General features: G+C 36.3%; 1 protein-coding gene across 1 annotated transcript in view; it reads left to right on the top strand.

Moving 5' to 3' along the window:
* The window catches only part of MMS22L (MMS22-like, DNA repair protein), a 136,220-nt gene that overhangs the window by 42,123 nt on the left and 79,141 nt on the right, over nucleotides 1–14,956 (top strand). Inside the window, exons 12-14 of the mRNA XM_011968384.1 lie at nucleotides 6,039–6,158; nucleotides 8,350–8,576; nucleotides 10,599–11,108. Of these exons, the coding sequence (XP_011823774.1) occupies nucleotides 6,039–6,158; nucleotides 8,350–8,576; nucleotides 10,599–11,108 (857 nt within the window). The remainder of the gene's footprint in view (nucleotides 1–6,038; nucleotides 6,159–8,349; nucleotides 8,577–10,598; nucleotides 11,109–14,956) is intronic.

Consider the following 14,956-nt stretch of genomic DNA (forward strand, 5'->3'; position numbering starts at 1 on the left):
GGGAAGAAAAGTAGGTCAGGTGACCAACCATCCTGGTTTGCATGGCCCAGAGTTTCAGTGCTAAACCAGGAAAGATCTGAGCAAACCAGGATGAGTTAGTCACCCTGGAAGTAGGTATAATATGACTAACCTAAGAAACATGCTCTATGAATTTAGGCCTAGCGTCAAGTCAAAATAATATCTTTCCTATGGGAAAAGAGGCCATTATAATATTTAGGAAGAAGTAGTGTTATGGTTCTCTGCTGTTCCTTCAGTTTTAGTGTTCCTTGATTGTACCAAATTATATTCTACAAGTAGTATAGGACTATGTGTTGAATTTCTGGAAACCAATTTTGTGGGTGCAGTAGTAGGTAGTCGTAAAGAATAATATATTTGGATAGAACTATTGGTTTGATTATATCTATTTTCCTCCCATTGAGGTAAATTGAAATCTGACCATGGTCATGTACTTGATCTCCAACAGTGACAGTGGTGAAAGAGTCCGTTTGCTGTGTTTAAAAACAAAAACCTTCCAAAGATACAGCAGCCTTCAAATAAAATTAGTCTACACTTCATTATACTTTTTGTTTTTATTTTTCATTTAAAGAGACAGGGTCTTTCACTGTCACCAAGGCTGAAGTACAGTGGTGTGGTTATAGCTCACTATAACCTTGAACTCCTGAGCTCAAGCACTTCTCCTGCCTCCTTCTCCTGAGTCATTAGGACAGGTGCATGCCACCATGTGTGGCTAATATTTTCATTTTATAGAGACAGATCTTGCTATGTTGCTCAGACTGTTCTTGAACTCTTAGCCTCAAGGAATCCTCCTGCCTCAGCCTCCAAAAGTGCTTGGGATTACAGATGTGAGCCACCGCACCCAGCCCACCACTACAGCTTTAATCAAGCAAATAATGTTTCAAATTCTTTTTTCTTGCTAGAGAGGATCTGCCAGAAACAGGTAGAGTTTTAGTTTAGTAAAGAGAACATACATTGCTCAATTTTACTTACATAGGTACAAATAGTAAAGTGCTTTAAAAACAGTTTTTTAGAGGTAATCCTATTTAATATTTGTGAATGCTAATTGTAAATGTGTTCTGCCTTTGGAACAGCATTATTGTTTTCATATGAAAAAAATATTTTTCATCTTTTGCTACCTGCTTTTTAAAAGCCTCATTGTTTTCTGAGATCACAGAAGTAATTTTAGTTTTATAAAGGTTATGGAAGGGTATTTAAAAAGTAAACTTGGTTTTAAAAAATCATTTTGATTTTTTACACACACATTAATTTGGAGAGTCCAGGAGTAGAAACAACTCAGAATGTGATTAGATCTAAATAATGTGGGACAATAGTCTTTAAATAACTAACTAAAAATCATAGTGTTTCTTGAGTAGAAGGATCTTACCTGGGATATTGAAGTCCAACTCTATTCACTCCTAAAAATAAATCCAATTAGGGAAACTTCTGGTAACAGTTGCTGTTTAGACTGTGAATAAATTTTCTTCTGATGATGATTTCTGATAGGTAGATTCATTATGCATAAATAAATGAGTTTTTGTTAAATTATATATAATAACCAGTTGTTAAATTGCCATTTCTATATAATAACTAAGGTAAAAGAGTGAATGTGCTTATTATTAGTTCAATTAAAGATTTGACCTATGTAGTATGCCCAAATGTAATATGCCTAAATTTGATTGTTCAAAATAAAGATAAGACATTCTTTAAAAAAGGACTAAAGCAGAGATTAGAAGCAGGCATATTCATTTAATGGACTTATTGGAATATTCATTAAATAGTTCATATTCTCTCCTTGTCTCATACACACACACACACACACACACACACACACACACACACACGAGATGAGACACACTGAGAGCCCATAAGGGCTTCTGAAAATGTGGGAGATGAGTAGTACTCCTTGAGCCAATCAGGTTTAAGGCTGTGTGGAAAAGAGGCCCACAGGCCTTATGGCTTACTAAAGACAATCTTTAATCAGAGGGCATGGAATTACATGTCTTTAGTCAAGTCTCTGTGATTAGGTAGGGTTTGCTTAAAACTGACAAAATTGATATGTATCATCTTAAGGAACACTACTGTGAACCTGTTGCATTTATTATTTGATCATCAAAAGAGTAGCATTGGTCTAAAAACAGTGCATTTCTCTCCTGCAGATAAAACGACAGCTATCCCTGTGCAAGCACTGTACTTAACACTTACTGCACATTCCTTCACTTAATACTTAGGACGGTCTTGTGTAGTGATGATATTTCTGTTTCCATTTTACACTTTTACAGACTGAGGCCCAGAATGTTTGAAGAACTTGTCCAGGTTCACACAGCTAGCTTGGGAAATGGCAGAGCTGAGATTTGAATTTTCATATATGTTTAACTCCACTGTTTGGTGGAGCATTCATCCTTTTGCTTTTCCCAAACTTTGCATATTTTTTACAGTTTAAATATGTTTTTGTGGATTTTACATGGTAAAATGAGTTTCAGATGTCAAATAAAACAAAACCCTTCAATATTAACTTTGATAACATAATCTACTTTTTAACCTTATAAACATGATAAAATTAGTATGCTTTATTTCAATTCAGTAGTGTGCCATAGGAATCAATATGAACCTGGATCTAGTTTAGTATTTTCTTAATAAAATTAGAGGCTAATGATGGACAGAACCTTGCCTTCTTTGGTTAAATAAGCTTAATTGTTTACTCAAGAAGCTAAATGTCTTTCCCTAAGCCGTAACTACTTGTTGGGAAGAAGCATCAGAACCCAGATCTCAGTTTTGTTCATGAATCATTTATGGAGGCTTTTTGGTGAAACAGGCACTGTGGTGTATACACCATGTGGGCATTATTCTGTCTTTCACAGAGCTCTTAGATACTTGAAAGCAGATAAACTTAACATGGTAAGTATGATGATGTAGGTATGCCTAGTGTGCCATAAAAGCATAAAGAAAGGCCACTTATCTAGTAGGGGAGTTAGGAAGTCTTCTGGAGAACTTGTAGTCTGAAGTGTATTTTAAATAATGAATAAAGAGTTAAGGCCTTGTCAAAAAAAAAAAAAATTGTGCATTGCTGTTTTTTACCCATGTTTGGGTTACTCTTCTTTCATTGAAAAAGTTTTATACTAAGATCACTGTGTTCTTCTTTACCTGTACACCATTTCTGCTAGTGACCCTGATGTTATTGTGTATAATCAAACTGTGCTTTCAGTTTCTTAATAGCCTCACTACTTACTAGATTTTCTTTTACTTGCCTCATCTACTTCCTCCCATGGTTATACTCTACAGTTTTTCACTTTTCATTTTTCTTTTCATTTTGCCTATTACCATTGACCTTTTCATTTTTCTGTCCTCTTCCATTTCCTCACTTTCTTTCTTAAACAATGTATACAACCCATTATTATAATTACTCCATGAGAAACATCTTTAATTCCATGGCCCTTAGCTTGTTTTAACCATGAAAAAAACATTTTTTCTCTCCTATCTCCCACACCACCCACAACTGAATATTGTGGGAGAAAATCATACATTCATTTTTACTAAGGTGTCTGACTTTAAATTCTTATCATAATCTTAAATGGCTGTCAGCTCTAGAATGTTTGCTTTTCTACTCTCCAAACTGACTTATTTCAGAACTTCTGTTTTTGTTGGTGGTGGTTTTTTTGTTTTTGTTTGTTGTTTTTGTTGTTGTTGTTGAAAGAGTGTCATTCTGTCTCCCAGAGTGCAACAGTGCAATAGCAGTCTCAGCTCACTGCAACCTCTGGCTCCTGGGTTCAAGTGATTTTCCTGCTTCAGCCTCCCAAGTAGCTGAGATGACAGGCGCCTGCCACCTCGTCCAGTCCAGCTAATTTTTGTGTTTTTTAGTAGAGATGGGGTTTCGCCATGTTGGCCAGGCTGGTCTTGAACTCCTGACCTCAGGTGATCCACCCACCTCGGTCTCCCAAAGTGCTGGGATTACAGGTGTAAGCCACCATGCCTGGCCCAGAACTTCTCTGTGACATACAAGTTAATACGTGCTCTTCTCTAATCCATTCAGCTCAACATCTTGCCTCATAAATTATTGAAAAGTAGAATTGGTCAGTTAAGAATTCCTCTCTTTACACCTTCAAAGCTCCCAATACATCTGCTTCATATTTGATCTCTCAGACTATTCTTCTTGTATATTGGAAGTGTCACTTTTTCTATCAAGAGCTAATTCCTTCCCCTGTACACTGGATCTTAACTCTTCTCACTTGTTCAAAGACTTTATTGTTTATATGTTTTCACTTAAATATCTTTACTTCCTCACCTCCTAGATGTCATAAGCCATCCATAGTTGAGCTTCTTCATCATAGTCTTCACCAAGCCCCAAACTGCTCTGGCAACGCCGTCAATGACTTCCATATTGTTTCCTCCAAGGGTTCTTATTTCTTCTTTTTGTAACCTCTGAGCAAAGGTCAATCCTATTCACCGTTGTCGTTTTTCTGAAATACTTCTCTTGGCATCCACAATGCCTGGTTTCTTTTTTGCTTCATTGAACACTTGTTTTTGCATATAGAGTATTCTCCACTTGCTTCATATCAAAATGTTGTAATATCAAAGGGTTCTCAGTTATGGATCATTTTATCATTGACCCAAATTTATGTCAACAACTCTGACTTTAATCCCTTAACTCTAGACCCATAGGTCAGATTGTCTGCTTAATAGCTCTACTTGGATACCCTGGACACTCACCTCATAAGTTCCTCGTTTAGTCTTTGCCATTTCAGGAAATAGCACCATTGACCTATTTCCTTATGCCAAAACATGAAACTTCTTTCTTTCATACCTTAATGTAGTTTACCAGCAAATCCCACTGAATGTTTTTCCAAACATGTCTTTAAAGTTTCAGTCTTATAGTTTCACACAATTGCCTCCTACCTGTTCTCCCTGTGTCTCTCCTTATCCCCTCTATTCATTCTTTATGTATAATCCAGAGCAGTGTTTTTGAAACAATCACATCGTGTCATTTCGGTGCTTACTCTCTTCCAGTAGCTTCCCAACATATTTAAAATACAATCCAAATTTCTTACCAAGACCAGTAAAGCCTCAAATGAGATATGATGTTTTCCTGTCTAGAAATAATACCAAGCCTACTAATAATTGAGGAACTTTCCAATCATTTTCTCTGCCTTGAATGTTTTTCTTCCAAGTCTTTATTGACTTGCATTTAATCAGGTAGTTCAACTGCAGCCCTTCAAAAGGCTTTTCCATTCATAGCAGCTGATAAAATAGTGATGCTCATCCTCTACCAGTTACTTTCACATTACTTTACTTTGTTTCGTTTTTCACAGCAGTTATTTCTGTTCAAATTTATATTGTTTTAGAATCCTCTTCTTTCCTCTCCAAAAATGTAAGCTCTACCAGTACATGTGCCATGTCTGACTGACTTGTTGTCCTATGCGTAGTACATTAAAACAGTGCCTAGTATGTGGTAAGTTTTAAGTACAATTGTTGAATGATTGGAATTCAGGATGTGTCATTTAAAAAATATATGCATGGTTATATTGTCATAGAAAAAGCATCTATGTTTTTTCTACTTCCTTTTCCTCCTGTTATCTCATAAAAGGTTGAAATAGAAGTACTCTGCCAATCCTTTGATTTTAGAAAGAACAACTCCTATAATACTATAAAAAATTTAATCAAGTACTTAAGTATGACCAAGCCCTCTGGATTTGTGTACATCTTAATTATTAGGTCATCTTTGCCACTTCTTTCTGGTTTGGGTTTCTTTTCTGGTTTCTGGGTTTCCAGTACCATCCAATTATGAAACACCTGTAATTTTTAACTAATTGAATTAAAAGTCGAGTTATATGATTTCTGTTATCTGAATATGTTAATGGTCTTTAAAACATGTTTTTGGAAGTATGTGTTATGTTGATTTAGACCTAGTCTGAATGTGAGAATGGGTATGATTGGGTGATATATATTTATTTTCTTTTTAGCTGCAGGTTATACAGTACAATATCAAGTGAAAATGTTTATATTGCCAGAGCCCATTTACCTTCTCATAACTTCAGTTTATTTTTTAGGGTAGTATTCTAGAAGACCAATTACGAATGTATCTTCACTGTTGTTTGACGCTTTGTGATTTCTGGGAGCCAAACATTGCAATTATTACCATTTTATGGGAATATTATAGTAAGAACCTGGTGAGTGAATAGAATATGATTTTGCTCCAGGAATTTTAATAATTTGTTCATATTTGAGGAATTTCTTTATGGTTTAATTATGAATAGTTATGGATTTTTCTTAAAAAGTTAATTTTTTTTCAGAGTAGATTGGAGTAGCTCATGAATAGTTTTATCTTTAACATTGTCTGTAGAGCTTTGTCATAAGGGAGACAGCATTTGGTATCCTTTTTCTCTTCAGAGCAAGTGTAAACAAAGTAGCTAAAATGTAGCAGATATTTATAAAATCTTCATTTATAAATGTTTCTAATAATAATTGGTTGCTCATGACACATTGAACAGGCACTGCTGTCCTGAGTAAGAAACAATCCTGGCATTTGAGTAGCTTATAGGCTAGTGGGTGGGAATACATACATTGTGGGAAAAAGGTTGTAATTGTGGAACTCCAGAGGAGGGGGTGTCTAACCTGGTATCTGTATTTGTGGAAGACTTTATGAGGTCATAATTTTTGAACTTGGCTTTGGGAATGAGTAGAATTTCCTAAGAACAGAAGAAAAAGATCCAGGCAGAATGAACAGTATAGACAAATACATGGAGGTGTGAAAAAGCTTGGTCTGTTCCTACCATGTCAACGGTTCTGAATGATAGGCCTGGGGTAACTATGGAGAGACTGAAGATAGGAGACTAGAGAAGGCAGTCTGGGACTAGACTATGAAGGGTTGAAGATAATGTACAATTAATTCTGGTTTATTCAGGAGACACTAAGTAGCAAGGATGTGACTTAGGTATGTGTTTGAGAAAGTTGTTTTTTTTTTTTTTTCTGTAAGTGGTGTAAATGAATTGGGTACAGACGAGTTAGTGGTTTATTGTAGTTGTATGAGCAAAAATACTATCGCTGAGAACTGAAATAGGGACAATGTATTTCAAAAGGAGAGGGTGAGTTTGGAAGATTAAAATTTTAAAGGTAGATTTTAAGGATTTATACCTTGTGTATAGAGAGGAGATTGAGAGGTGTATAGAACCTCTCAATCAAAATAGAAAATGGTAATGGAAGATTTACAAGTAAATAACAAGTTTGGATTTGTGGATAATGGAGCTTACTAAAAAATTAGAAAAATACCCTTCTCTGAAGCATAATTTTTAGGCTAGTTGAGAAATGACTGATTGTAATCCTGAGGCAGGATGTGTACAAGGTGAGTCTGGGGTGTCTTGTCATACCAGAAACCAGGGAAGGTATCAAAGTAAGCTAGAGTCATGTCAGAAGGACACAGGAGCCAACCTGAAGGAACATCCATTGCCCAGAGAATGGGAAAATTTGAGCATAAGAAAGAATTGTGATTGCAGTGAATTAAAACATATTAAATATGTTTAAATCTCTGAATTTATGCTTCTTTGTAAAAAGTTATTCTGGAAAAAAAAAAAAACACCTAATTCTGAAAACTGTAAAGAAAATACAAACTATATTTTAGAGTAATCAAATTTCTGATGAACTAATTAAAACATGATAGAATTAGAAGTCACCAGTTTGTACATTTAATGAAATAAGGCATCTGGGCAATGATCATCAATGCTACTAAAACGTTAAGTTAAAGGCTGGTGGGACCACTAAAATGGGTGGACCAGGTTGATAATCTGACCAATCTTAACATCACAAAAAGCCAGAACTTATGTGCCTTTTTGCTAAATGCAATAGGAACTACTCAGTACTACTGATGAAAGATTCTTGCCAAAAAAGTCAACATGAATCGGATAAAACCTCTAGATATAGTGACCAACTTACAGAAAAGATAGGGGATAAAAGATTAAGTAACACTAGAGCCATACAAGCAGCTAAATTTAGAACATGGGAAATTTTATACAACAAATGACCTGATATTAAAAACAAGTGGTATAACAAAAACATTGGGAAACATAAAGAATCAAAGAGCCAAAAGTGCTGTGCATATCGCTGAATGCAATGTGTGGATTTTGTTTGTATCCTAATTTGGACAAATCAACTGTTAAAAACACATTTTGGGGACAATCCAAAATTTGAACACCTCTTGATGCTCTGTTCTTTCATGGAATTTTTATTTTAGGGGATCATGTTTATGTAGTTTTTGTGATGAAGATGAGTCAAACTTTTGATGAACCAACTAACTGGGATTTGCAGCTTACCATTTTATTTACTGAGAGACTAATAATTATTTTCTACCTTTTTCCCCCCTTTTAGAATAGTTCCTTCAGTATTTCTTGGCTTCCTTTTAAAGGCCTTGCTAATACCATGAAGTCACCCTTGTCGATGCTTGAAATGGTGAAGACTTGCTGTTGTGATAAACAAGATCAGGATCTGTATAAATCCAGCAGTAGTTATACAATTTTTCTTTGCATTCTGGCAAAAGTTGTTAAGAAAGCAATGAAGAGCAATGGCCCTCATCCTTGGAAACAAGTCAAAGGAAGGTATATGCAGTATCTTTTGTCATGAATGTGCACTGATATCTTTGGATAAGTGTTACTCTTTGTATTTTGTTAAGTTTACTTGGGGCTAGAGTCTTAATTAGTTATAATGTTACTAGGTAATCCATTATATGCATTTGATTAAAAGTTATAGAAACAAACATCTTCAGGTTGCACATTGGTAGGTGATAGTTTCAACATATAAAACTTTTGTGTTCTTTGAGCCCAGCAGTTCACAAGCACTGTTTTTTTTTTTTGTTTGTTGTGTTTTTTTAATGAGAACTGACCAGAGATAGTAGAACTAGATAACTAATGTTCTCATTTGGGAACTATGCTATTTTCATTTCTGATAAAATAAACTGTGGTCACATTAGTCCATTGTTTTCTTTCTCTCTCTTTTGAGAGTTTTGCTTGTTCAGTGAGTACACTTTTAAATTGTCTTTCTTTTTTCTACTGCCTTTGCCTGTAGTAGCCCTTTTCTTAGCCTTCTTTGTGCAATACACCACCATCTACCACTTGCTCAGATTATTTGTTGAGACCTCTCAGGGAAGAGAATACTAGGTAGGGACTTCTAAAGAATCACTTAATGAAATTCCTGTTTGAGTCCCACAGTGAGTAATTCTTATAAGCGCATGGTGATATGGTTTGGATTTTTTATTTATTATATACTGTTTTAAATGGCAGCTTCTTTATTAAATCTTCAAGAATCACATGGCTCAAACAGTTTTTTTCTTTTGTTCTATTTGACAGTTTGTTTTTGAATCTTAAGGAATTTTATGGAAGACATAATACTCAGAACTTTATGGTTGAAAGAAGTTATTGGAATTTATTCAATAACAATTCTGTTTATTACATACATACTGTATGTCAAACACTATAGTGGAGATAGTAGATGATACAAAGATAATTAAACAGATCTTTACTTTTAAGAGTTTGTCAGCTTTCAAGTAGTTACTTATAAACATTTAACTCTCATGAGCATTACTCATTTCTGTCCTGAATAAACCAGTTATAGAAGTTGCAAAACTTAAGGCCAGGTGTGGTGGTTCACACCTGTAATCCCAGCATTTTGGGAGGCTGAGGCGGGCGTATTACTTGAGATCAGGAGTTTGAGACCAGTTTGACCAACATGGTGAAACTCTGTCTCTACTAAAAAAAAAAAAAAAATAGCCAAACGCGGTGGTGCGTGCCTGCAATCCCAGCTACTCAGGAGGCTGGGGCAGGAGAATCACTTAAAACTGGGAGGCGGAGACTGCAGTGAGCCAAAATTGTGCCACTGTACTCGAGCCTGGGCAACAGTGAGACTCCGTCTCAGAAAAAAACAAAACAAAACAAAAAAACAACTTAATTTGTAAGTAGGAATTCAGATGAATTGTTTTCAATTCTAATCCCTTAATTGATGAGAGAAAAGTATGTCAACTATTAACTATATTATTATCTAGTGTATTAACTATTGTGTCAACTATTGTATTAAATAGTATTGATGAGAGATTTTTATATGCCTAGTTCTTTGCAGGTGGCTAAAAATAATTTTTCTAACACCTTGCATTGTCTAAAGGTATAGGTAAAATAAGAACGAGTCTTTGTGAGGGGTGCAGGGAGAGAGTTTAAGGATAATTGTTATGTAAAATTGTCCTGTTAAGATTTCTGTAAAAGCATATTACATTGTACTTAAAATATTATATATTTTTTCTTATTTACTAATAAAAATAAGAAAAGAAGGGTGATGGGGGACTTGAATAAAAGGAAAAGCCATATACTATATGAAAACATTTGTACTGTCTTTGGGGAAAACCATTGAATCCTTTGATTCACTTACAGGTGATTTGCCTCATCATTGGGAAATTTCAAGGTAGGGCCATTATGTGAGTTTACTTTCTAAGTAAACAAAGTGACAAGGCAGCATCAAAATGAAGAATTAGCTTAAAATTTAATGAGATTGTCATGAGCATTGAAGCATATTTTAAGAGATACAAGTTTTTGTGAATGCAACAATTTTATTAAAGCATTTTTAATGTTTTACAGGATATATTCAAAATTCCATCAAAAAAGAATGGAAGAACTAACTGAAGTTGGTCTACAGAACTTTTTTAGCCTTTTTCTACTGTTAGCAGCTGTTGCAGAGGTAGAAGATGTTGCAAGTCATGTTTTAGACCTCCTGAATTTCCTCAAGCCTGCTTTTAAAACGTCTCAGAGAGCCCTCATTTGGAAGGGTCACATGGCCTTCCTCTTGATGTATGCCCAGAAAAATGTGGACATTGGTGTTTTGGCTGAGAAGTTTTCATGTGCTTTCCGGGAGAAAGCAAAGGAATTCTTGGTGTCTAAGAATGAGGAAATGATACAGAGACAGACTCTCTGGACACTTCTTTCCATATACATTGATGGTGTTCAAGAAGTGTTTGAGACCAGCTATTGCTTGTATCCTTCCCATGAAAAACTGCTTAATGATGGCTTTAGTATGCTTCTGCGAGCGTGCCGAGAATCTGAACTTAGGACAGTATTGAGCTTTCTACAAGCTGTTCTGGCCAGAATCAGGTATGGTTTTCAGTCATATGCTAATTTATGATTTGTTTTATATAATCACTTATGTGAATTTTATGTTAAAGTTATATGTATATACACATGCACACATATATACAAATACACATGAAATCCAAATGTAGAGGAAGGATTTAGTTTTCTACTACATGGGCATAAATCACTATAGGTTGAGTATATCTGTGTACTAAAATGCTTTTATATGAAATGCTTGGGACCAGAAGTGTTTTGGATTTTGGATTTGTTTAGATTTTGGAATATTTGCATATGCATAATGAGATATGAGATATTTTGAGGAGGGGACCCAAGTGTAAACATAAAATTCAGTTATGTTTCATATATACCTTATACACATAGGCTGAAGGTAATTTTATGCAACATTTTGAATAATTTTGTGCATGAAACAGTTTTGACTGCAACCCATCCCATGAGGCCAGATACAATTTTCCACTTGTAGTGTCATGTTGGCACTCAAAAAGTTTTGAATTTTGGAGCATTTTGGATTTTGGATTTTCAAATTAGTGATGCTCAACCTGTAGTTTTCAAGCTGTTTTGCAAACAATAGCTTTTCAAAAGAAAGGTTATATGCAAACACAAGATGCAGAACTAAACTCAAGAGCAGCTCTAGTGCAGTCTGAGAGCCATGCTTTCCCTTAGCCCTTCCTTTCCCTGCTACCTCTCAGAAAAGTGTATTATTACCCAGAGATACGTTACAGATATCTGAGCAAGATCATGAGCTCATGTCTGAGGTGGCTTTTACTGAAGCATTTGTAATTTTGTGCCCATAAGGAATCTTTGGCCACACTACACCATTTTTTTTTTGAGACGGAGTCTCGCTCTGTAGCCCAGGCTGGAGTGCAGTGGCCGGATCTCAGCTCACTGCAAGCTCCGCCTCCCGGGTTCACGCCATTCTCCGGCCTCAGCCTCCCGAGTAGCTGGGACTACAGGCGCCCGCCACCTCACCTGGCTAGTTTTTTGTATTTCTTAGTAGAGATGGGGTTTCACCGTGTTAGCCAGGATGGTCTCGATCTCCTGACCTCGTGATCCACCCATCTCGGCCTCCCAAAGTGCTGGGATTACAGGCTTGAGCCACCGCGCCCAGCCCCACACCATTTTTAAAAAGTGACTTTCTTTAAATTTTTGCAGCAAAGTCATAGCCTTAGCTGCGTCAAATTCTTCGAAATAGACCAGTTTGCTCTGAAATTAACATAGAGAATTATATAATAACATCAATCACCTATACAAAACTTACTATTTTCAGATCCACTGAAATTATGCAGATATGTTAAATACACTCAGACACAAACTTGATGTGGATAAGAACAATGGTTATGATATTTATTGCCTTTAGGCCCTTTTCACATAGCAGTTTTACCTTTGAAGTACATATTCTTAAGAAGTTAAATACTACCACTCAGTATAGTTACTCACTGTCACAGAAAATGATTGTATTTGAAATCATGTCCGAAGATAACAAACAGACTGCTTCCCTCCTCCTAATAATCATGTTACACATTTTGCATCTGTTTTTCAGAGGTACTAAGCTTGGCAGGATTTCTAAATTTTGGAAATTTATTCATTATCAAATTTATTTCTATTACTACCTTAATTTTCTTTATTCTACGCTGTGTTTTCATGGCAGGTTTTATTCTTCTTCCAAATGACAACTTTGTTTTATTTCTTCAGTTTTTAAATAAATGTTAAGTAATTCCCTGTGCTTCTTGGGAAAATTAGAAATTTTTACATTTCTAATGTCAGTTTTGGTTTGTCTCTGTGTATTTGTCTGAATATACAAAACAATAAAGAAGAGGAAGGTATTGGTCTAAGCCATCCTGGTGATGGAGAACTATAGTTCCCAAAAGACTTCAGAGCATAGGAATAAGAAAGGAAGAGAGAGTATGGACATCTTGAGAAGAGGCAGTCATGGGAAAAAAGTGGCAGAATCCATATGTCTTTCTGCCTTTTCTGTTGAAGATAGATAAGTCCTTTTTAATTCTTTTTAACAATTATATTGCTTCTTACATAGTTCTTTTTTTTTCCTCAAAGGTTCATATCCTACAAGTATTTTAAATTTAATGTGTTAATGAAGAATTTCTGGCAATCTTTGGTTTTTGTTAAAATTATCTTTATATTGTTTTTGTAACATATTATCATGGTAGGAATGGGGGAGAAAAGAGATATAAAGTGACAACTACATCTCTCTCCTCAGCTTCACTTCTTCATTCTCTAGTTCAGTAGTTCCCAACTGGGAGTGAGTTTTTCCCCCAGGGAACATTTGGATGCCTGGAGACATTTTTGGTTGTCACAACTAGGGGAACAGCACTGATGAGAAATGCTGGTCAGAAATGCTGCTAAACACTCTACAGTGCTCAGAACAGCTCCTACAACAAAGAATTATCTGAACCATCTTCAGCAGTGCTAAGGTTGAGATACATTGCTCTAGTTCTAATCCACAGAAATAAAATGGTTTCTATAGAACCTTCCAGAAATCTTCCTCCTACCTACATATATATATACACACACACTATATATATACACACACATATATACATATATGTGTATAGAGAATATATACATATATATTTTGAGACGAAATATCTCTCTATGCACCCAGGGTGGAGTGCAGTGGCACCATCTTGGCCCACTGCAACCTCCGCCTCCCGGGCTCAAGCAGTTCTCCTGCCTCAGCATTCCGAGTAGCTGGGATTACAGGAACGCACTACCACACCCAGCTAATTTTTATGTTTTAGTAGAAATAGAGTTTCACCCTGTTGGCCAGGCTGGTCTCGAATTCCTGACCTTAGGTGATCCACCCGCCTTGGCCTCCCAAAGTGCTGGGATTATAGGCATGAGCCACTGCGCGCAACGGTATATTTAAAACACAAAATAGATGATCTTTGTTTTGTAACTTCCTTGTATTATTTAATATTTCCTGAACAACTTTTCATGTTAAAACATGAAAACCTACCTAATTCTGTTAAATGACTACTTACTGTTTCATTATATAGATGTGCCAAACTTTATCCAGTTGCTAATAATGGAAATGTGTATTGTTTACCAGTTTATGTTTATTTAGCATCTTTGCACATGTATTTCTGTGTACTTGTGGAAGTATACCTGTAGATTAATTCTTAAGGATGAATTGGTGTATGCACATTTTAAATGTGAGTAGATGTTACCAAATATCGTACCAAAAAAACGCATTGTACCAGTTTTTTTGTTTTTTGTTTTTTGTGTTTTTGAGACCGAGTCTCACTCTGTCGCCCAGGCTGGAGTGCAGTGGCCGGATCTCAGCTCACTGCAAGCTCCCCCTCCCGAGTTCACGCCATTCTCCTGCCTCAGCCTCCGGAGTAGCTGGGACTACAGGCTCCCGCCACCGCGGCCGGCTAATTTTTTTAAAATATATTTTTAGTAGAGACGGGGTTTCACCATGTTAGCCAGGATGGTCTCAATCTCCTGACCCCGCGATCCGCCCGCCTCGGCCTCCTAAAGTGCTGGGATAACAGGCATGAGCCACCGCGCCCGGCTGATTGTACCAGTTTTTACTCTCATTGATAAATGTATAAAAAAGCTTCCATTCTCGTTTTTAGATCCTTGTATGGAGTGTATTTAGAAAAGCATTCTAAGGTAAGAAATAAGGCTGGGTGCGGTGGCTTAACGCCTGTAATCCCAGCACTTTGGGAGGCCGAGATGGGCGGATCACGAGGTTAGGAGATCAAGATCATCCTGGCTAACGGTAAAACCCTGTCTCTACTAGAAATACAAAAAATTAATCAGGCATGGTGGCGGGTGTCTGTAGTCGCAGCTACTCGGGAAGCTGAGGCAGGAGAATGGCGTGAACCCAG

Source organism: Mandrillus leucophaeus, unplaced genomic scaffold, assembly GCF_000951045.1.
Source record: "Mandrillus leucophaeus isolate KB7577 unplaced genomic scaffold, Mleu.le_1.0 Scaffold841, whole genome shotgun sequence".
In the NCBI taxonomy this organism is placed as follows: Eukaryota; Metazoa; Chordata; class Mammalia; order Primates; family Cercopithecidae; genus Mandrillus; species Mandrillus leucophaeus.